Source organism: Larus michahellis, chromosome 5 (genome assembly GCF_964199755.1).
Source record: "Larus michahellis chromosome 5, bLarMic1.1, whole genome shotgun sequence".
Lineage (NCBI taxonomy): Eukaryota > Metazoa > Chordata > Aves > Charadriiformes > Laridae > Larus > Larus michahellis.
In genome coordinates, this window is record NC_133900.1 from 30897982 (window position 1) to 30921893 (window position 23912).

The window sequence follows — 23912 nt, forward strand, 5'->3', positions numbered from 1 at the left end:
CCAGGTACAGCTTCTTAACCAAACAGATTTTGCTGCCCTCCTGTGGCCTGTGAAGATTTTAAGCTCCAAAAGTCACACGCTCACCAGCACACTGGTGAAACGGCTAAGAAAAACTGATTCCCCTCGACCAGTTCACATTTTTGTCTTGCAAGACAGATTGCCCAGCTCAACATTACACTTTGAAGAAAGTAAAAAAGACAAAGTACTGTTGCAGAGGTAACGAAGGTCTCCTGATGCCTCTGCTTGAAAGGACTGCTTAGGCTTTGTAGCAGAAATACAGAGATCAGTCATGCTGACTTAATAGCTGAGCTAATAAACTTAAAACTCATCTGGCCGTCAGTTACAATGTGTAGAGAACGACGATGTAAGTGACCTATAAAAATACTGCAAAGAAAGGGAAAAAACGCTAACTTCAAATCCTTGTGTTGATTATGCTACATAGCTATATGAATTATGAATCCCCATACTCTCAGATGGATGGATGACACATGAAACAGCTACAGGACACAAGCTGTACAACGGTTACACCCTACCATCAATGGAGTTGCGATTTAAGTCTAATGAGAAAACTTACAGTACAATCTTCAAATAAGCAGTGAGGACATTCTACAGCAAGAAATAGCAGAATGCCGAAGCACATTAAATATTTCTTTTAAAGGCAATGCTGGTGCTACAAAAGTTCAATTTAAGTTGTACAGGAGCTGGAATACTAAAATGTTTTTGCTGAAGTTCTGAAACAGGCAGATTTTCTTGACAGCTAGTTAGCCAGCTGCCATGAGGACCTTCTGAGGGCCAGCAGCGCATGAATGGTCAGCATCTGTGTAATTCCGACTGGATGGCATACATGGAATTAGCTATTATGAAATGGCAACACTATACACAGGACTCAAAAAAAAGTAGTTCAACGCTTTCTCATACGTAATTTCCAGGCAAAAAAGTGCAAGAAATGTGTCGTCATTTTCTTCTCTACAAAGTGTCACTTTGTACCACAGCATCACTCTTAAGTACACCTTACTGACCCCTAAAGGAGATAAATTTCTATATACTGTGGCTTCCCCAAAAATACCCCTGCTGATGATTTCGAGCTATGTTTAGAAGAAAATGTCTTTTTGGATCACATTAATCATCTGTCCCGGATTTTTGCTGGACATTGTCCCAAACCAAAATTGCTAGAAGGGATCATCATTCTTCTTTCTTTTCACAGTAATCATCCATAAAGAATATCCCACACCTCCATGCTATGGAGTACTTAGCAGAAACTTCTTCTCTAAACGCCTGGCTTAAGAGATAAAGAATAGAACTTCGGAGCTCTGCTATCCCATGAACAAGGAATACGGAAATAAAAAAGGGGCAAAGAAACAGGTATACTACAGTGGTATCAGAGAAGAAAGAAAGTCTAAATGAACACAGGCCAGAGTTGCTTAGCAGGCTATTTAACATGCATGAAAGATTTCCGAGGAAGGCATGGAAAATTAATTTAACAGTCCTGTTAAAAAAATAAAAAAATCTGCTAGCCATCTATGAGTTAATATTTTTGGGTTTTATGTCCTTCCATATGTGTGAGAACTTTAGAGACAAAAGGGAAAAACCTCACAGTCTAACGAATAAAACTACTTTTTCTATCTAGGGCAGATCACACTCAAATTCTATCTATACATAGCCAGCTCAGGCAGTGACTGACAAGTGCAGACACTTTGTAAAAGTTCACTCTAATTAATCACGAACATGCTTTAATTTAACTGTCAGAACTAAGACTACTGTGAATTTATAAAACCAAGTCATTAAGAATTGCCTTCAGTTCCCAAATCATAAATCCCTAAAACATTTCAAGTGGCAAACCGCACCATTTAATGTTAATTCTTTAGAAGCGTTCCATAAACAAACACAAACCACAACAGGACTAAAAAAAGCCCCCACTGAACTTTATATCCTGTATTCTATAAAACAAATCTCTCAGAAACCTAAAAACTCACAATTAACAAGGACTTGTGAATTGTAAAACCATACCTCTAGGGATTACACTTCATGAAAAACTGAACTCCTATTATAGGGGATATTCATAGACGAAGGATTAAGGCTTCAGTAATTCTCTGAGGGTTTATACTTATTCCATAAAGCACACCACTAAAACAAAGGTGATGCTTTTCAATATCATTATCAGCTGTATGGAAAGTTCGTCAGTCATCCTCACTTTCTTACAGAACAGGCCAAACACCAATTCCTAACTGAATCAAAATGCAGCTGTTAGAACTTGACATTATTCTTTCTAGTGCGATTTTCAGTAAGATACATTAGCAACTGTTCCTTTTTCTTTGAAGATTTTAACTATTTCAGCAGCTGTTAAACACGTCATTTAGATCCAAACATCACTTAAAAAAATGCAACAGACTTGAAGCAAACATAAATGTAGTGAACTTGTACCCTCATAATGCGGCTGCATTGTTTTCATGAGGCATACAAACCGTCCTTTTTCAAAAAGTATTCGTTTCAGTAAAACATTGTGCCTAAAAATCATTAGTACACACTAATTCAACTTAGTCATATAATAGCTTTGCCTCATGTCTCCAAATAAGCATCTTAGAAATATAAAATAATGCATTCCTTTCCCTTGTTTAGTTTGGCAACCAAGACAATCACAAAAGAAAAATGGAGGGAGAGCACAGTAATATTAGGAACAGTGTATATTGCCATGGACAAGTTATTTGGAATGGTGGCATGCATAATTTATTATTTCAAGCTACACATAATTTTTTTGTCTAAAAACTAGCAATTGCACTCAAACTCCCATCAAAGTTGTCCCATCAAAAACTATGAGTCAAAAGATCCAAAGAAGTCACACGTGAAATCTGAAGTGTTGCAAAAATCCTCTTTTTAAGATAAGCCACATAAAAGAAGAGTGAAATTGCAATAAGCTTCCATTTTCTTACATTATCACCTCAAAAAACAATGTTGCCTATTTTCAAGCCATAAGCAGTTCCTTTTCTCTTTGTTACTGAAAATTATCTACTTCTTAAGTACTTATTAAGAATATGAGACAACCTGGCTTCATTGCCATCATGGGTTTTCCAGATCTTGAACTGCAAAATACAATACATTCATAAATGTGGTTTAAACTTATTTAAATGAGTGCAGTGAAACTGTAACTTTAAGAAGAGGTTAATGAGAAGCAGCTTCAGTTGCATTTCCCTTGGACTGTTACCCATGTGGCTTGCAGGCAAAGAGCTGTCTGATACGGAAAAATCAGTTGAAGAAGGATGAGTTCCTGCTTCAGGATGCTTGAGATACTGAAATAGGCTACAAACTATTAAAAAAAAAAATCTTCAAAGTCTTTCAAAAAGTTCTGACAAGCTTGGAAGGGAAATAGAGAACTTTAAAGTGTTTCTTTTAACTCTTCTTGTTTTATAGAATAAATGGCTGCCTGGATCTTATTTTAGAAACACTGTTGCTTTTAAAGTAAAACACATAATTTGCACATCCTGATTAGCAAAAAATTTAATAAAATATCAATTCACTAAAACAGCTTTGATTTTTAAGCATCATGTATTCTCACCTCAGAAAGCACCTCTCAAGTCACAAATATTCCAAAGGTAACACCAATATAAAAAGCAGAACAAAATAAAGTAACTGTGAGCAATCTTCACAAAATAATCCAAGAAGCAGCTTGGATATACTGAATCAATCTTGACAGCAACTTCAAATCAAATAACTCTGCATCTAATAAAGCATTTATTCCACAGCTAGTATGTAAGTCAGTTCTGTTAGCAATTACAAATAACTTTAACATGGGCGCAAAATCACAAACTTTTAAATTGGTTAAGAGATAACGACATCATTTAATGCTTTTTTCCTTCAATGTTGTAAAAAAAGAAAATAAAAAAAAAATGCAACAACCGTTCAAACATTAGCAATCTCTAATCATGTGAAATCAGAGAATGGTTGATAGTCATTTGGTTTAAGGGTAAAACCCAAGAAATCAATATTATGTCTCAAATACAGGGAACTCATTCAGAAGCCAGGCTTTTCAGTAGCTGACAGATCAAATCAAAAATCTCATCATAGCTCATCAGTGCCTCACAGAAAGCAGATGAGGAAGTAAACTATTGAAATAAATTCCTCTGCATACTTTATTTACAAATACTTTCGCAAAGCCTAATGCAAGTTTATTATAAAAAGTCCTACAAAATCAGTGTTTATGGACAGAGAAGGAAAGGAGAGTAGGTATGGAGAGAGAGCATGCAGAGTAGCAAATTACTGCTACAGTACTAAGTATTTGCAAAGCGCTTATGATGAATGAACTCAGTCCTTGAGAGCTGACCCCAGAGGTGAAACCAAATTGCTTTGGAATAATATATGTAAATGGGATCTCCAAGATCAATGGTTGTCCAACTATAAAAACATTTTTGAGATCCCCATTTTTATTTAGCAGATTCAGTTTTGCCAAAACATTTTTGCCTTCCTAAAATATTTTAACGATTCCAGGGCAACAAAGTGTCAGCCAAATATCCGTAATTCATTTTTCTTTCTGCCAGAAAAAAAGATTTCTATCACAGTAACTCTAAGTTATGTTGGACTGTAGGTTAAAAACAAAACCCGGTTTGCAAATAATTAATGCCACAAGGAAAACGTGAGCATTAGTTCTAGGTGACAATTGTGGAACACAAAGATCTTCCTTCTACGGGGAAACAAGTTTTACTGCCTTGGAGTTTCAATGGTGTGTTTTTAATTCATAAGCAATTTATTTAAAAATAATTTTAAGATAATTTTCTATTCTTCATCTGTCCGTACATATTGTGATGACAATTCTCAAAGCCACATACTAGATTCACTCATAATTTTTTATCATACACAAACGATTTGAGATAACCAGTCATCAGAAATTATGTTCAAACAGCTTCACTTATATTTTTACCAAATAAAACAATATCCCAATCCCCAAATCCCACAAAAGTACATTTCCTTTTGGGAAGAAATTATCACCACTACCAAACATAAAGAAAGGTGGCACAGTAAGAAGAGCTTCATCCTGATGTCACTATTCTTTCTGTAAATCAGACAAGCTCTATTTCTAGTGTGAACATTCTGTACTCTGTATATACATAAATAATTGAATATGGCACCTTTAGTAAGACTTATATTCATGCATGTATTAAAATACTCCTATTAATAAAAGCAGGTTTCTCAAAAAGAAAAAGCACTGAAGATCAAGTTCTCAGCTAAAATAAATTATTTAGGAAAAGACGACAACATAAAGGCAAACTTTTAAATATTATATACCTTTATTCCCACACCCCCCAAAAAAAACCCATTTACAGTATATAATGAATTATTCTGTGGCTTATAAACCAAGGTAACAAATCTCTTCTTAACAACTCTTTAAGAGACAGCCTTATCCCTGAACAGTAGATGCTGGGCTTTCCAAATTTTGTCTCATTTTAAAAGGTAAGCACTCTAAAAATCTTGAATGCAAACAAGGGGCAAATATCAATCAAGGTATCGTTTTATTCAGGCTAACCTTTGTGATGGTTTTATATAGTAATTTAATTTGGTTATCAACTCGCTACTGATCACAAAGCAAGCATAAATTACACAGAACCACAGAATGATAGCAGTTGGAAGGGACCTCTGGAGATCATCTAGTCCAACTCCCCTGCCAGAGCAGGGTCACCTAGAGCAGGTTGCACAGGAACGCGTCCAGGAGGGTTTTGAATGTCTCCAGAGTTGGAGACTCCACCACCTCTCTGAGCAGCCTGTTACAGTGCTCTGCCACCCTCAAAGTAAAGAAGTTCCTCCTCGTGTTTAGGTGGAACTTGCTCTGCTCAAGTTTGTGCCCGTTACCTCGTCCTGTTGCTGGGCACCACTGAAAAGAGCCTGGCCCCATCCTCCTGACACGGCCCCATCCTCCTGACACCCACCCTTTAAGTATTTATAAGTGTTGATACGGTCCCCCCTCAGTCATCTTTTTTCCAGACTAAAAAGATCCAAATCCCTCAGCCTTGCTTCATAAGAGAGTTCATAAGATGTTCCAGTCCCCCAGTCATCTTGGTAGCTCTCTGCTGCACCCTCTCCAGCAGTTCCCTGTCCTTCTTGAACCGGCGAGCCCAGAACTGGACACAGTACTCCAGGTGCGGCCTCACCAAGGCAGAGTAGAGAGGGAGGATGACCTCCCTCGACCTGCTGGCCACACTCTTCTTGATGCACCCCAGGACGCCACTGGCCTTCTTGGCCACAAGGGCACATTGCTGGCTCATGGTCATCCTGTTGTCCACCAGGACTCCCAGGTCTTTTTCTACAGAGCTGCTCTCCAGCAGGTCAACCCGTAACCTGTACCAATGAATGGGGTTTATTCCTCCCCAGGTGCAGCACCCTACACTTGCCCTTATTGAATTTCATAAGGTTTCTCTCTGCCCAACTCTCCAGCCTGTTCAGGTCTCTGGTCAGAGCCATTCTGTCTTCAGGTAGTCATTGCCTTGCAATGGATTAACACCCTTTCTTACACCTGTGCACTGGACACAGATGATATGAAAGGCCTTTTCTTTTTCCATGTTGGCTTTTTTAAATTTGTACATGGAAAATTTCACCTCCTCAAGTCAAACACTTGTCCCAGTCAGTTTCTTACTAGGAATAACATGTTTCATTGGGAGTTGTGTTTATTCACAAAATCCATTAAAATGCACTTGCTTAGGAAAAACTGACCCTACGAATAGGACCAACTACAAAGTTAAAGGGCTTCATGTCTTCCATTAATTGGTAAGAGCAAGCTGCACTTGTAAAATGCATTCATGTATTTTGATCTAGCTTTATTTATTTGCCTACATTTTTTGAACTAACTTCCTCCACCTCAAACTCTTGACAGATTCTGCAACTGAACCCTCTGTCTCCTACTGTGCATGCACTCCCAGTTTTTATTATAGTGGTCTTTCAACGTTCACCTGACAGCAAGTTGTATTTCAGCTAAGGAGCTCTTTTCTGACCTACAACAATTCCTTCATTTAAGAAAAAATATTTTCATGAGAAGAGGGCATTACTTACAAGCCTACAGAATGCAGTTTACTACCCGCTACATTCATTCTGTGACCAGTTTCACACTTTGGAAAGAATAGTATAAATTTGTTCACAGCAAATACCATCAAAGAAAATACCGTTACGTGCCCACTCTGTCAGTCTAGCTGCTAATTTCAGAATGAGATACAAATAAAACACTTTCTTCTTTTAAGTACTTCCTGCTTAACAAGCATTCCAACTCATCAGAAAAGAAGTGAGGGTTTGTGAGATTGTGGGTCAGTTATTTCTTATTCTTGAATTTCACAGTTAGGTAAAAAACTTAAATAAATAAAAAGCTGTTTTAAAGAAAAAAGTAGATTCCTGTTAAAAAAATATAACCTTTCTCCCATTTTTTGTTTCACAGTGAACACAATGCTTGATGAAAAAATGACAGTACCAAAGACTTACGTCCCCATATATCATCACAATAATAAAGCAGTGACAAGAGTTATCGCTCCCCGCCACCACATACACATGCTTTCCCCCTCCCCTTAATGTGCCTTGGGTGAGCCTAAAGGAAGTACCTCTAATCATAACTAGTCAAACTGGTCTTGATAACCACAAAGTCTTTGCAGCTGATAGGAAAATAACCTGAAGACAAGGAACAGTTTCACACACACAGGACCAGGAACACAAGCGAAAACTCCAGGGTTGACTAAACTTCCAGGAAGGATAAAAAAGTCCTTTCTACTGCTGCCTAATTTGAACTGTGAAACCACAGAAAAGATGTCGCATTTCTTTGTTGGTCACAGATTTAATTAAATATACCCTCCTCTTTCCTGGACCTCACAGTTAATCAGCAGTAGCACAATATTTCCATTCAGTATTCTTATTTCAACAAGACTCCTCACAAAACTTCAGCCACAACTTTGTCAGGGAAAAAATTAAAACATTTTCTGTGCTGACATGTCCTTGTACTGCTGATGCAAGTATCTCATTTTCCTTCAGTCTCACATTGTGACCACCTACGCTACTCTATTCTGACCTACCACCCTTTTCTTTTACTAGCTGTACATATTTACAACCGCATCTACCTTTACTTCTACGGAAAGCTCAATGTAACCAAGCACTGGGCTTGGTTAGGACCTCTGAGTTATATCTACTGCCAGCTGAAGATTTTACTGCAAATAAGTATTTCATTAAATATTTTTCATTAAATATTTTAATGGCATACACATTTCCAGTATTCGCCTCTGAAATAACTTAGAAATACTAAATTTCTTTTGAGATTCTGCACAAATTAACTTTTCAATATCAAAAGATGCAGTTAGCCAGACAGACTCGGTTTGTGTGCTTGGGGGTAAGTCTTTATACACTATGTGATTTCGAAGAAACAACAAAGTGCTGAGGGGTTTTGGCTTCTGTATTTAATAGACAATATCAACATATTTCTGATCTAAACATAGATTTGGGAAACAAGCTCAGAAACTTAAAGTATTGGCCAAGTTTTTATACAGTAAACTAGAAGAGAAACCAGCATTTACAATACATTTTAAAATAAATGAAATATTTTGTGTTAAATTCCTTCCAAAAGTGAAAGTTTGTAACAACAACTACTATATTCTAGAATATCAACAGTTATGGAGGGCACTAGGATACTACATTTTGGGATATTTTGTAGTGTTTCAAATACACTCCAGATGCTCACAAAGGCTTACAGATTCACACATCTCAAGGCTGATACACACAAGTTTATAAGCCAAATATTTTAGAAGTAATTGACATAATGGCAGAAGCTGAAAGATATCTAAAACATAAACATGAGTCCATTTTGGTCAAACACCTTTTAAAAAATTGCATCGGGACTAGAGCTAACAGAGGTTTTTGCATGGGAATGGTTCAAAGCTGCACTGGGGGAGGTTTAGACTGGACATTAGGAAGCATTTCTTTACCAAGAGGGTGGTCAGACACCGGAACAGGCTTCCCAGAGAGGTGGTCGATGCCCCAAGCCTGTCAGCATTTAAGGGCATTTCGACAATGCCCTTAACATGCTTTAACTTGGGTCAACGCTGGACTGCTCAGCCAGTTGGATTAGATGATTGTTGTAGACCCCTTACAACTGATATAGTCTAGTCTATTCTATTTCATTCTGCTTCGGAAATATGACTAAGCAAATGAAATTTAAATCATGTTATCATAATCTTTGGTTTCGCAAGAGTAAATAATCCCTATTAAAAGAACTGAATGAACTTAAATGTATAATCTAAATAATACATTAGAACTGCAATCATCAGTAATTCTTTTCTGGAGTAAATAGCTGTGACAGCAAGGTGGTCTAATTAGACTCCCAGACTGAACAATTCTATCCTAGTACCTCCACATACATATAAGACAAATTCGGAGATACCTAAGCTGAGGTAGAGTGAAGAAAGTATACCATGTATGCTATTAAATTAAGTTTTGCCAGCAAATTAAACTTACTGTGGATAAAAAAAAAAGTGAGTTTTAACTGAAACATTTTCTACTTTGTCCCAACTGTTATGAACATTAGGAAGAGGAAATTTATTTACCAGTTATAGGGGTAATTTGTTTGAAAGCTTGAATTGCATTACCAAAATCCAGTTTAAAACCCTGTCAGATTCAGTGACTGTTTTCTTAGTGCGCCAGATAGGATTCAGTAATAAAATATTGAGAATTAATTTCATATAACAATTATGAATTAGGCTGTACTAGCAAAAGAATCAGGGAAGAGAGATCAGTACCACTTAGAACAGCAGAGGTAAGCACGCAGATGTATCCAGCTGAAAAGCAAAATCAATTCTCAGATCAGGAAATTTCTTTTTTGTCATATGTGACTCTCTTGCTCCTGGACTAAAAGCACAAGCATTTGGAGTTTCCCTAAATCAGAAAATGGCATCAGCGTCACTGTGATCTTGGGTGGAGGGAGGTGAAATCTCTCAGCACCTTGTTGAGCTAGCAAGTCTTCCTAAAAATTGAACTGAAAACCGAATTCAGATATCAATGTCATTAGTAACTATTTCGGCAAACATGAAAAAAAGAGAGCAAGCACACACGCAGGCAGGAAGCAGGAGTTGATTTTTCCCCTCAGTGAAACCAAGTCCAAGAGACTCCTTCTGGCACAAAATTTCCAAATATACATTAATTATGTGGTTTTGTACGTTATGCATCTTTTTCAAAAATTTCTTTCAAATAGAAGAAAAGTGATTTCTTGACAAAAGTATGAACTAAAACTTACAGTCAAAACCCTGAGCATTGGAAATAAGCAAAAACGTTTATTCACTTCTGTAACAAGCTCCAGTATTTTGTCAGAAGTTCCCCAAGCTCCCCCAAGCATTTCAGCAGTCAGACTACAAAGGTCTTTTAACGTAAGAAGTATATCCAAAACAACCGCATAAAGTCTGAAAAAAAATGATGTAATGTTGACAGATGCAAACCCAAGTTTTGTTTTGTTTTTTAATTCCATGTTAAAGGAAAGAAAGGATCAATAATTACAGCAGGGTGTGCAACTTCCCAGTAAAGAGTTCCCTCAGGACAAAACCAGAGGAAAACAGTTCATGTTAGAAGGATGGACACTTTATATAAAATTATGAGGGTTTTGTCATGGCTTTGTGAACTAAACCCAGATCCAAACCAGAGGAAACCAACTTCAAATTTGATCTTATTTTTATAGCCTGTATATCATAAATGGGAATACATGCTTGTATTCACAGAGTTAGGTATTTAAAACCAATAAAAACATTAAAAAACCCACAGTATTTTTTGAAAGTAACTATAGCACTTCAGTGATTCCCAACATGTTCTGTGAAGAATTTCACATATTGGTCATTGAAGAACATCTATACATTGCATATATATATTTCTATATTCTTTAAATCAGAAGTTCTATGCCACTGAGGCTACACTGACTCAAGTGTCTAAGTTACCTTATTTACACAAAAGAACACAAGCCTTTTTCTTCCCTGTAGAAAGGAGTTACCGTCCACTAACTTCTTCCTGTCTGGCACTATGTGTAAGACCTTTTAGAGGAAACTCTACTGTGTGGTGGAAGAGGTACTTAATATTCACAACACTGATGAAAACAACAAACATTGTGATAAATCAGTTTTTTCTGTGTAGAAGTATAGCCACTTGGCAACAGACTGCCCTGCAATCCAGCAAAGCAAACAATCCCTACAGGGCAGGGAACACTGCCACAAAAGGGAAGACTCACTCATATGTAACTACCAAACTTTGCTAATGAATATTATTTTCATCAGAATAAAATCAGCTGCTGCTGCTTTGGAAGATACAATCCATGTATACAACACTCATACTGATTATAGTAGCATCATGTGGCCAGAAAATGAGGGAAGTTATCTCACCACGTGTCCCAAACAGACTGAATTTTAAAAGATTTAGAACTGTTTACCTGTTTTACAGCGCTCTGAAATACATTGAAGTGACATGAAACAGTTAAGTAGCTTCACCAGAAGGCAGCAGTGTTAAACACAAACACACATACATAAAAACCCTTACCTTCTCCAGGACTGACTGCAGATGGTAGATTGGTCCAGTCTAGGGTCCAGTTGGGGCATGGATGAGGAGAAAATTTTGCTTCAATACCATTTTCCTATGTGAAAGGGGAAAAAAAAAAAAATTAAGACCCTGATCTTTTACCCACTGAAGTTGGTAGCAAAATTCCCAGTGAATTTAATGGCATCAAACTGTGCAACACGTTCAGCCTAACTGAAACCAAACAGGCAGCTGACTCTACATCATATGGGATTCAAATTATGTATTTCTCCCATTTTCACAAGAAAGCCCTGTTAATTTTCTTGAGGAAATGTTGTCAGCCTCTATGCAAAAAATACTGAGTTATAGAGCATGATGGAGAGTCTTCTTCAACAAAATTCATTAGGGTTCACAGATGTTCAAAGCTCTAATCAAATAGCAAAAAAAACCAACACAAACGATAGAATAATGAAGCCAAGCATAAAAGCAACATTTTTTGTCATCCTTTATATAAGTATCTTTAAAAGAAGAACACAATATTGTAATTCAAACAAAAAGTTACTTTGATTATTCAGAATTATTGATAGGCCTTCCAGCGGTCCTATCTTTGCTCAATTCCTGAATTGATCAAATATCAGAACAGAGCAAAAAAATAAAATCACTTCTAAGTCAATGCATATCAGACAGAAGATGGGCAAAAGGTATTAAACTGTTCAAAGCTGTCAGACTTAGCTTCTGCAAGTCTAATAAATTTCAACTATTCCAAATCAAGCAGCATATTACTATCAAATATAACTTATTAAAAAGCTTAAATTACCATTAACTTAGTCATAGTTGGCCTTGGACCACCTATAAAATGACTGTCTTCATTCTCCTCTTCTAATTCATCAGGAACTGAAGAGAAGTCTTGTAGCTGTTCCTCTGGAGCAGACATCAAGTCTGGAAGCTGGAGAAACTCCATATGGCATTTGCCAGCAGCTTTCTTTACTCCAGGTACTTCTTGAACTCTTCGATACCAACCGGATATCAGAGGCAAATTTACCAGATTTTTGCCTTGTTTTTTGCTGGAAACCTAGAAAAATAAAATGGAAAGGTTACTCGCTACTGTAAATTTCTTCCTACAAGCCACAAGAAGACATGAACTACAGAAGTGAGCTCAGCTCCACGCTGAGCATGCTTACTCTTAGCATGATGGTAATGCAAAAAGCCAGCTAGTTAGAGCTCCGGCCTGCAGGTGGAATTGCCAGTTGGCCATTTAGACTTTGTCTGCAATTCCCATTTGCTTCATAGGATAAAAAGGTTTACATGACCAACTTTAATAATAATTTCAGTCAGTAACAGGAAAACACAATTTAAATAATATTCTTAATTATCTGTTACTTCCCAACAAGGGAATGATTCATTTTGGTAGGTAATCACACACACACAAAAAAAAATAACCTAAAACAGTAATTTGCAATGAATACTGAACTCTAAGGAAGACATTATGGTACCTGAATGCTCCTCTTTCCCACAGGCACTCTGAAGCCCTTAAAAGCTCATCCACTGACAGCTGTTTTGCTAGCAGCTGCAAGCCTAAAATACCTTTGACTATGTGGTAACAGCAAAACAGGCACAGGCATACATTGTCCCCAGTCTTTACTGAAGTCTTTGCAATGCATCTGTGACTTTTTTTTTTTTTACTAGCACTGAATCAAAAAAAATTTCTAAATCACATGTTTACTCAAACTTCTTTGCCACTTTAACTTCATATTTTTATACAAAAATGGTAACTAGTACATTTCTTTTCTGAATTAAGTATATATGATGGTGAGATGAAGTGGCCTTCAATAGAAATTAGAACCTTAAATGAAAAAAAAAGATTCTTAAGTAAGAATACAATACACGTATTACAAAAAAAGATACCTAAATCTCATTTTTACAAGATGACCAGCTAATTTTAAAAAGGATGCATTTAGTGAACTTAAGTAATCTTTGTTCAGGTTCCCAAATGTTTTAGAATGGTGAACATCATCCCCTTACAGGAGGAGAGGTTGTGAAGTCTCCATCCTCAGAGACACTCAAAATCTGACTGGACATGACCCTGGGCAACCAGCTCTAGCTGACCCTGCTCTGAGCAAGGATTAGACAGTATGATCTCCAGAGGTGGCCTCCTCTTCACAGAGGTGATGCTGTGCCTGCTTTAAGCAGAAAATTAAAAATTGCAATTACAGGAAAAGGCAGAAAAGGCCATGCAAAAACAGTGTTCCTCCACATATCTGTCCTCAGTGTGGAAATAGAAATTGGTATAGAACACTTGAAATGACATAAAATTTCAAGCAGCTTTCTTGCATGTTGTGTTTATAATGTTCTTCGGGTAATCACAAGTAATTAGTAATAGCCAAAGGAGCAAAAGGAGGATGAACTGTGTAATTTTAGTATCTAATTCAATATCCTAATAGTAACACAGGCAGAAATATATTAATTCAGTTAAGGAAGAAGTCTTTTGGAAAGCAATTCTAAGAGGCACTGTTACACTTGATAACAAGTGTTCTAAATTGTATTTTAAAAAGTCAGTAGCAGTTTCTCCCAGATGGAGAACAGAGCTTTTGTTATTCTTATATTAATTTTAAAGAGTTACAACTAATAGAAAGTGTAACAAAGCTAACCTCAGAAAGATAACAGAAATTAAATAAGGTAATGAAATGAAAAACAACTCTTTTGCTTCATTATCTTACTTTCGGTAATTGTAATTATAATCAGGTAGTCAAGTCTCCTCATATTTATTGTATGATACTTTCCAGACACATGCTCATTGAAGACTTCATTATTATTCACACCCTTAAAGCAAAGTGGAAGTGCAACTATAATGATTTTTTTAAACACAATCAAGGAAGTCCAGTTATATAAGTGATAAATAACATTTAAATACAGAACTAAACTCTGTCACTTCCATCAACAAGAGCAGTTTCAACCCACTGCCTACAAGAAGCTTTCAGATGCAAGTTATTCAATTTTAATGACAACTGTAGGAATCAAAGTATAATTGCTTAGAAAACAATCATTCACCAGAGAACAGAAATAAAACAACATTATTCCAGAGCTCTTATAATTTAAGGAAAAATGAAGCTGAAGGCCAGTTTTTAAGGACAATCCTTGGTGCGAGCTAACACAAATGTATTATACAATATAAAGTTCCTAAGTTGCAGACCACCAAGGCTCAAGAGTCACACATGAAAAGCAAATAAATACAGCATCGTCAGCTGCTCAGGGTACATCCACCAAACGATTTCAGTTGCATCCTGAAATCAATTAAGCATCTGATCCAAGAATCTCCTCATGCCTAGCACCAGTAAATCAAACATTACTGTAAAAAGTTATGCTCTTCTTATTTAAAAGGGCCTTGGAAAAATAAATAAGACTGAAATATACTGAAGTTTTTAAAACAGTAGGAAATAATTTTGTCTTACGACTTTTGTTTAGCATCATTCATGCAGAAGTTGCTGTTAATCCTTAATTATGTGATTTGCAAAACAAAAACAAAGCAGAGATGAATTAATAACCATTCCTGTAAAATAACTCATCTTAATTCAAAGGTAGCCATATTAACCCACTTCCGGACTCCCATACTGCTATCATGATTCAGAAACCCACTGAGCATCACAATCTGTATTAAAAAAGTTAGAAATCGGACATTTGTCACATATATGTGTTCACTAGTAATTATCTTGATTTTAGAGATTGTTTCTCTGAATCTATCTGTCAGCATCTTCTCCAGGAATTCCATTTGTTTTCAAACACCATAAGGCAAATCTGGCAAAACAACTTGCAAAATCAAAATGCAAATACCAACTTCACTCAGAGCTCTTCCTAGCAACAGACACCAGCTTAGCTATCGGTCTCATAGAGTAACTGCAGGAATACTGGTAGTAGGCAATTTCATTGTACCATTTTATTGTCATGGGAAATAAAGACATAGTTGTCATTTCCTTACTTCTTTTCTGCGTATACATCCTCATATAACTAAGTACACAGATTGTGCTGAGCAAGATTCTCAAATAGTCTTGCCACAGAAGTTTTTTCCCAGTGTAAAACTGTTTTTGAAGCTGAGCTCAACTCACTTTCACTACTGAGCCCTACCTCTTTCCAGAGGTGAGAAAAGGGTAGAGGGAGAAAAGAGGTGCTGGGGGGGGGGGGGGGGCGGGGTGGTGTTAAAATAAAGTAAATAAAAATCAAATTGCATGGCGTTATTAGGCTCAAAACATATTTTGATATATTTTACTAATCCCGACATTAAGATATTTGTAAAACGGAATCTGCAAGACACTCACAGTTACTAGACAAGTGCTATAAAAAAACCCAACCACCACCCCCCACACACGGAATCTCTTTCTCAGGCATGGGTAAATGTTGTACAACCTGAGAGATCCACCACAAAAGACACAATAACCAAGTCACTAAGGCTCTCCTCTACAAGAGGGGTGAAATTCTCTCAAGAGAATCTCAAGAAATTACATACCAGTAGCATAAACAAATGAGCTTTTAGAAGTCTCTCCCTAGTCAATACCCGGGTAGCTCTTCAGGTCTAGTATGGGTAAGGAAAGTCAAAGATTCACTCTTCTAAAAAGCCACCATAACCCCTGAATCTCTCCTCATTCACTACCTCCCTAAAAGGTATTCTCACTTTCTTAGAATGTACTTGTTGTCTTTTAGGCATATCTGTCCATGTCAAAATAAAGTCACATGAAGTTTCAAGTCTTTGCTGAAAAGAATTCCAATTCAAATAATATCCATGTAGTAAAGGTACAACAAACTGGGTGGGGAATTCATTTTGCCTTACCCCCCAGTACACTGAAAACAAAATTAAAGTAGGTTCATGCTCACCTACTTTTTTTCTATACATATTACAATATACTTTAAGTGTCCATTTTAACTCTCTCATGGGGGACATCCCTTCTAATACTTCAAAATTATGATACCATTCTCAACCCTCCCTCCTCTTAAAATTTGCAATTTATGATGGAATCGAAATTCCAAATATCAAGAAATTCTTCAAGGATAAAATGGTCTCACTTTAGTAAATATCTATGGAGTCATGGTCATAAGTATAGTATATTAAATTCAAGCAAGAAAATAGCTTTATGCATATTAGAATGCACTTTAAGTGTCCATTTTAAGTATTTTCATGGAGGAATTTTCTGGGCAACTTGGTGCCAAAACATATTTCAGTGTAATATTTCAACAGTTCGCAGTGTTTACTAAGTATTGATATGCTATGTATATAAAGTAATTTTGGTGATCTCACCAATCCCCTTTTTTCATTTGTACAAAAACAAAGTCAAATCTTCTGTTTCAAGTTAAGTTCACATTGCAAACACCACCATATATTTTAAATTAACACATTTTATAACTTTCCAGTTCTTAAAAAAATACATATACATCACTTAATATTTGCAGAACTTGTCATCTTACCAAGAACTGATGGATGCATGGCAAAAGCACTATATCCGCCAAGGTAAAATAAAGCCCTTCTGCAAAAACGTGGTCCAAAAGTGGAAGGTCAGAGGTTTTTGTCCTCCTGATGTGAGGGGCCTCTCGGCTGACTGCATCTGATACTTCCTGGACAAGCAGCTTAGAGAAAGCTATGTTCAGCTCCAAACTTGGGAGTGGATGTTCATGCATTTCCACTGTTTTTCCTTCCTCTCTTGCTTCTTTACCAAGTACAGGCACTGCAGCCTTGGCATCTGCCTTCTGTTGTTGAAGTTTTTGCCTTCGAATTTTGTCATCATTATGTACTCGGACAGGTTCTCCAAGCTTCCTTTCAAGTTTTAAAATATCAGGAGGAATAGTCTGACAGTGCTCAGGAGACGCCGTCAAAAATCCTTCAACAGCCAGAGGTATGCTGATCTCACAAAGTCGGGTCCACTGGCTAACCTGTCAGACAAATTTATGTAATTAATGTCTCTACAGAACGAGAAACAAAATCCAGGGTACCTTTTTGTCCACTTTAAGCAAAGACACTACAGCTTTTAAATACATTCTTTGATAATCTTAGAAGCTCAGATATTCTGTATTACTTTTGCAATAGGAGAATTAGGAAGAGAGATCTTATATATAACAGAATGAACAGTTATCCAGTATAGCATATTTTTATTCCTTATTATTGACATTAGATTAGGGTGGCTGCGTAACTCATGAGAAGCAAAGCTGTGATCAATTTCTATATGTCATCTCTACCAAGTGCTGGCAATAAAACCAGATTACACCAGATTTTGAGCACATTTATTTTACAGAAATGCATCATATTATTAGTGGGTTTTTAGCACGCAACATCAAAAAAACTTTAGTCTAACCAAACAGCACCTGAAAAAACATTACTTATTTTTTTCATGTTCTTATCCTTGTCCTGTTTTCCTTATTATCTGTACTTAAAGGTTTTAAAACTTTTAACCTCTTGTATTTTCTTATTCAGTTTACTCACTTTTTTCCATCTGATATATGGAATCAAGTTTTCCAGCAAGAAGAGATTAGAACCAGAGGTTTCTGGAGGATGTTGGGGACAATTTCTTTATGCTAGTGCTAGATGGACTAACACTAGGATATGCTTCCCCAGATCTGCTACTCACCAACAGGGTTGAACTGTATTGGAGGCACAATAATCAATGGCAACCATGGATGTAGCAATGATGAAATAGTGGAGTTCAACCTCCTGAGAGGAGTGAGGAAGGCAAGTCTAGATTGATGAGCTGCCAGATGAGTAAACTGCTACGTGATAAATGAGCTGAAATATCAACTCAAAGGGTAGTAGTGGTTAATGGTTCATGCTTTACCTGAAGGTCAGTTAGAAGTGGAGCTCTTTAGGGGTGTATGCTGGGGTCTATCCTATTTAATTATCTTTACCAATGACCTGGAGGGGCAGATGGAACACGCTCACGCCAAGGATGACAGTGAGTTGAGCAGAGCAGTCAACAAACTCCAAGAAGGAGCTGCCATTCACAGGGGCCTGCACAGGCTAGAGAATGGGCTTACAGGAACCAGCATGAAACTCAGTAAAACATCCTGCACCTAGGATGGATTAAACCCTTGTAATGGTACAGGCTAGGGACTGACTACCTGGCCAGGTAGAAGCTCTGCTGAAAAGACCCTGGACATTTTGGTGAGCATAAGCTAAACATAATCCAACAGTGTGCCTTGGCAATGACGAAGACTAACAGTACACGGGGGTCTTGAAATCAAATTAACAATAAATTACGTATTTCTTAGTTTACTTCAAACTGCAAGACCTGTACTTCATAACTTATTGAAACTACACCGCTAGACATGAAACAAAGATCTGACCTAGTTTTTTAATCTCATGGTCCTTTTTGTTCTGCTAAAAAGCAGTATCTTTAAAAAGAATTACTTTTCATCTTTATGCCAAAATACAGATACTTCTCCATTGAGGAAATTTCACTTTCTAAGCAAATTAAGTTTCTTACTAAAATAACTTAGTTTACATCAATATTAAGAGTCTGCTTCAGAGTATTTAATGCTTATAGAAACCCCTATTAATGTATCTAAGAGAAAGAGATGCACTCACTTCAGCACAGGCTTTTAAGCAGGTCTTCTTAAAGCCTAAGAGTTCCAAAACATCCTTTTTAGATGGATCTGCCTCGTATGTTTTCTGTATTATATGCCTTAAGACAACAGAAAGCCCAGCTCGGCAGAACTTGCCATCTTTCACAACAACAGCAGGCAAACAGCAGCTCTGCACAACCACTGGAAGCTGACACCTGGAGATTAAATGGACCTCAAGATCACCAAGGAGGTTTTTTGCCACGAACTGAGCACCCACATCTTCACTGGTGGGCACTAAGAAAACTTTGAATAATTTGCAGTCACAGTAGGATAGCAAAAACAGTGAAACAGACGTATGAAGAGGAAAGATACTATCTCTGTACTGATGAGAAAAATCCAAATATAAATGTTCTTCAGCGACACTATCTTTCATCTTACTCCCGAGGTAAAGTTCCTGAAATAGAAATCAGAACACAACATTCATAAAAGGATACAGAATTTAGAACAAAAAAGAGAGTTTGAAACAGTAGTCCTTCCACTATCTGCTAAAACTGATTTTAACTTAAGATACTATTAAAGAATATCCTGCCTGAATAAGTCGACTGCAGGCCCTTCTTGAGAAAAAAGGATGATTTCACATATACAGTGTCTCTTCACATACAAATCATTGATAAAGAAATGACCTGGGGAAGTTGTTTTTTTGTTGTTTTTTTTTGTTTTTTTTTTTTTTTTTTTACATTTTAGCTTATTTATGACATTAAACAAAACGTACAAAACCAAAAGAAAATATTTCCTTTTAAATTTTTTAGTGTATAAAGATTTTACAGCAAGGCTTTTTTTTTTAAAAAAAAAATCAATAATCTCCCACATTAACCTATATTATTGAAAAAATAAATTCCTGAGCACATATCTAGAACAGCCAGTTTTCTAACACACACGTTCGTCTGTCCATAACTGTTAGAAGTCACATTTATAGGGTATTTAGGCCATGGGAAATAATATTGGTTTCTGTATTAAAAATTCATCTAGAGCCTGGTGAGATACTAACTGAAGGTCCAGAGGACACACAAAAAGGAAAAAAAACACATTAATTTCAAGAATGCTACATAAACACCTCAAACACACAACTACTTTAAAGGTTACACAGCTGAAATTAATGTCTTCTTATTATATTAAAAACTTTAATTCATTTTCCTTATACCTGGTTGAAAATTAAATTTTTCCTATTAAACTATTTCATACCAGTTTAATATAAAACAATGATGCAATAATTTTTCTGGTCCATCACTCAATAAAATTCCCCATTAGACACTAGATGGCAGTCTTAAAACATCATTAAAGAAGAAAGCTTTATTATAATAAAGAAATTTGAATGTTGCTAAGAAAGGACAATATGTTTTTTTATATACATATATAAGTATAGCACAAGTGACATTGGAACAGCACCAGTCTTTCAAATAACTGTCTGGATTAATAAGGTCTCTGTACAGTTACATGAATATGATGTAATTATTTAAAAAGTAAAAAAGGTTTTCATATGATATATCTAGATTATTGGATTTTTTTTTCATACAGATGTGTATATCAAATTTACTATTTTATAACATCTATCACTGAGCCAAATCAATTGTCCAAAAAAAGGCAGTGGAAGAATAAAATCAAGTCCACCTGACATTAAGTAAAGATCATAATGATTGTTATAGTGAAGCATTTTTAAACCATTATATTACATGACTTTGTCTCAGAACAACTGTGGATCAGCATAATAGTACTGCTGCTTTTCTTCAATTAATACACCTGCCACACAAAGAATACGTATTGAAATAACTACTTTCCTAAAAGCTATTTTATTTGTATAAATCTTGATAGCACGTAAGCTGAGACAAATTCAACATGGTAAGTACAGCTCTGTGGAAGAAATTCCACAGTGAGAATACTGTTGAGGAGATTAGTCAAGAAGAGTTAGTCTTACCTGCTAAATCCACGGTTACTAGCAGCTAAACTCATATCCTTGACTATAGTACTTCTCTCAATATTAAGTAGTACCCTCATATGCATTTGGGTTGTTTTTATTTTCCATGGGAACCCATAGAGCATCTTTTCCTGGCCACTCTAGCCACTCAGACATACACATTCACCTTACAAGTCACTCCACCACTGAATTTTTTATTTTTATTTTCTGGTTGACCTGGACATAAATCAGCTTCTTTTGTCATTACCACACTGTATAGAACTGCTAAATATTTCAGTAAATTCTGAAGAGGTTTCTATTTACAAAGTATATTATTCTGTTGTTTCAATCTGTTAATCACCTGTTCTTAGAAATTGTTCCAAATCCATCACTCAGGACTGCACAAGTAAAACATTAACCTTTTCACCACACTCTCAATAGGTACACCACCCTTTGCCCATTTTCATCCAGAGTAGCAGCTCTGAAGCACTAAAAATAGACTAAAAATAAAAAAGAAATACTTGAAAGATGCTCAAATAGACGTACTACTTAATCAGGCTACTGATTAAAATTACAAAAATGTCCGGCTATGAAAACTGCTAGACAAAAGGGTGAACTCCATCAATGTGAATCCTCCTCCAATCTGTTGAACAAAATTACTTCTACCCAGTAGCAATGAGTAATAGATAGCAGCCATCAGTCAGTCGCAGAGACAGCAACTGATTGGAAATAATGACTTGTTGATTACTGGTCTGCTCTGTATTCAACCCAGTAAATGCCACAGCTGACGCTATCCTATTAATTCACCTGTCTCCTTGAAGCTTGAAATTTGACTTGAAATTCGTCTGGACAAATTCAACTACTCTTATCCTCAGGTATACAACTACTACATACAGAAGTCACACCAACCGGATAAACCAATACTAGGATCTTGCTAAAGCAGGATAAGCAGATGTTGTCCAGAGCTACCCACTCCATTCTCTTGACAGGGTCAGAAAATGGGAATATGCATGCAACCCACTTCATTTAGTCCACAGTATCATAACTTAAAGTTACTTCTCTCAACCATTTTAGGTAAAGCTCTGGATTTTGCACTGAAGCAAAGGTACACTCAGGAAAGGTCTGTTCTTCTAAATGCCTTTAAGAGAGAACCTCTGGGAGACAGCTGGGCCAAACAGCTTGAGGGTGGTTACTAACTTCTTCAAAGGTCAATTTGTTGTAACATAGAGTAATTTACCACTACTCAGCTGCAACATGGTTAACTATGACAGAGAGACTGAATTATTTTTCCAAACCTAAATGAACAAAGACAGAAAGAACACAGAAGCAGAGACACTCGTGATCTACTTACACAGCAGCACTGTGCTCATGCTGTAAAACCAGAGGAGTTTGCAGAATTGAGAACAAGTTATTTTGGGGAAAGGGAGAAGGAAGGGCCAAGACTTTTCTTCCCCCTCAGCCAGGGCAATAAATTAATGTCGTTCAGCATGTAGCCGCAAAAGTGCCCATGCAAAGGACATGGTAGAAATATGCAAGTGGAGTTGACAGGGAGCCCAGGAAATTACTTGACAGTGGCTCAGACCTAGATAACATCAACTAGTCTTGGTATCACATGCTGAATCAGCATAGTACCCTCTAGTCCCATGACTTGTTATACCTTCTCCTCAGAGTCAGTTCAAACTCCGATTTGGTTCTTTCTTGTATTCTGCTTCCTCAAGTAAAGCCACCTCACACAAGCTTGGTAGTGCTTAAAATAAACTTAGCCTATGAGAGGGGCTCTCACTTAAGACTGTCCAGTACAACACAAGTTACTGTACTCTGTGGCTAGCAGTCTTCCACTGCCTGCCTGTCACTATCTACTCATAAGCCCCAAAGGACAAAAAAATTTCTCCAGTAACTCTCCACAGAATTGTACGCTTTACCTCCATGAAGTGCAAAGAACCAGTGAACAGGCCTACAGAGGTAAGCATAATGCTCAAATGCTCAGTATAATTTGAAGCTTAGTGGCTCAAACAGAGATAGCTATATTAACTCCGAAATAAAAACAGAGCTTTTATTGCTCATTGACAGGAATCTCAGGGCTCACAGTGAAGTTGCAATACCTGCTGTTGAATTTTCTGATATATAAAAAAAGCTATTTCTACATTTTCTTCTAGTTGGATAGGCAGTTATTTTTAATAAGTTTTCCAATAGCTAGATTCTCCTGTAGCTAGGTTTTGCACACATGCTGCAGTTACATTTATCCCAAAAAGCAAAAAATTTTAAGTACCACTCATTCATAAAACATTCATTAGCTATTCAGATTTGTTTAAAAAAAAAAGTACTTATAAAAAATTTTAGAGAAGAATTCTCACATCAAGGTGAGGGGGAAGGAGAAAGGTTAAGCTAAGGCAGCTGTTTCGGCTAAGAAGACCCTCCCTACAAGGGAGGAGTAAGGGAAAATCCAAAAATGAAAATTATGGTCAATATTACGAGACCTTCCTTTTTAAGGAATCACATAAACAGCGACAGTATCAATACAGTAACAATTAATCATTCCAGGTAGTAGTTCTGAACCAAATAAAAACAAACTGTAAATTGCTAATTTCTGAAAAAACTGCAAGCAACTAATACCTTACACTTAGCAGAACAAACTCCAGAGAAGGAGGTAACTCCAGTTCTCATCACAAAAACACAAATGTCTCATTTCTTTGATTTTTAGGGAGAGTTAAGAACATTGCACATTTCACAAAACTGGGTTTTAAATCTGAGAATAGGTACTTACATACACAAATGATTTACAGACCCTGAGAAACAAATCATTTATATGATAGTTATTCATTTTGGTTCATACAGGCAATCAGATCGATCTCGACTAAAGGCGCCCTCATGATACCTGACCTGAAGGTATCTTTACAATGTACTGTCCCATTGTTTTCAAATACAGTCCTAA

The 23912-nt window shown here is 36.6% G+C and overlaps 1 protein-coding gene across 4 annotated transcripts in view; it reads right to left on the minus strand.

The window, feature by feature from the left end:
* GSTCD (glutathione S-transferase C-terminal domain containing) overlaps positions 1-23912 on the minus strand; it is a 73187-nt gene that overhangs the window by 44630 nt on the left and 4645 nt on the right. For all 4 annotated transcript variants that reach the window (XM_074589424.1, XM_074589425.1, XM_074589427.1 and 1 more), the window contains 4 exons: positions 19052-19483; positions 16945-17406; positions 12311-12565; positions 11518-11611 (listed from right to left, as the gene is read on the minus strand). In XM_074589424.1, coding sequence (XP_074445525.1) covers positions 11518-11611; positions 12311-12565; positions 16945-17406; positions 19052-19462 — 1222 coding nt within the window. In that variant the 5' untranslated portion in view covers positions 19463-19483. The remainder of the gene's footprint in view (positions 1-11517; positions 11612-12310; positions 12566-16944; positions 17407-19051; positions 19484-23912) is intronic.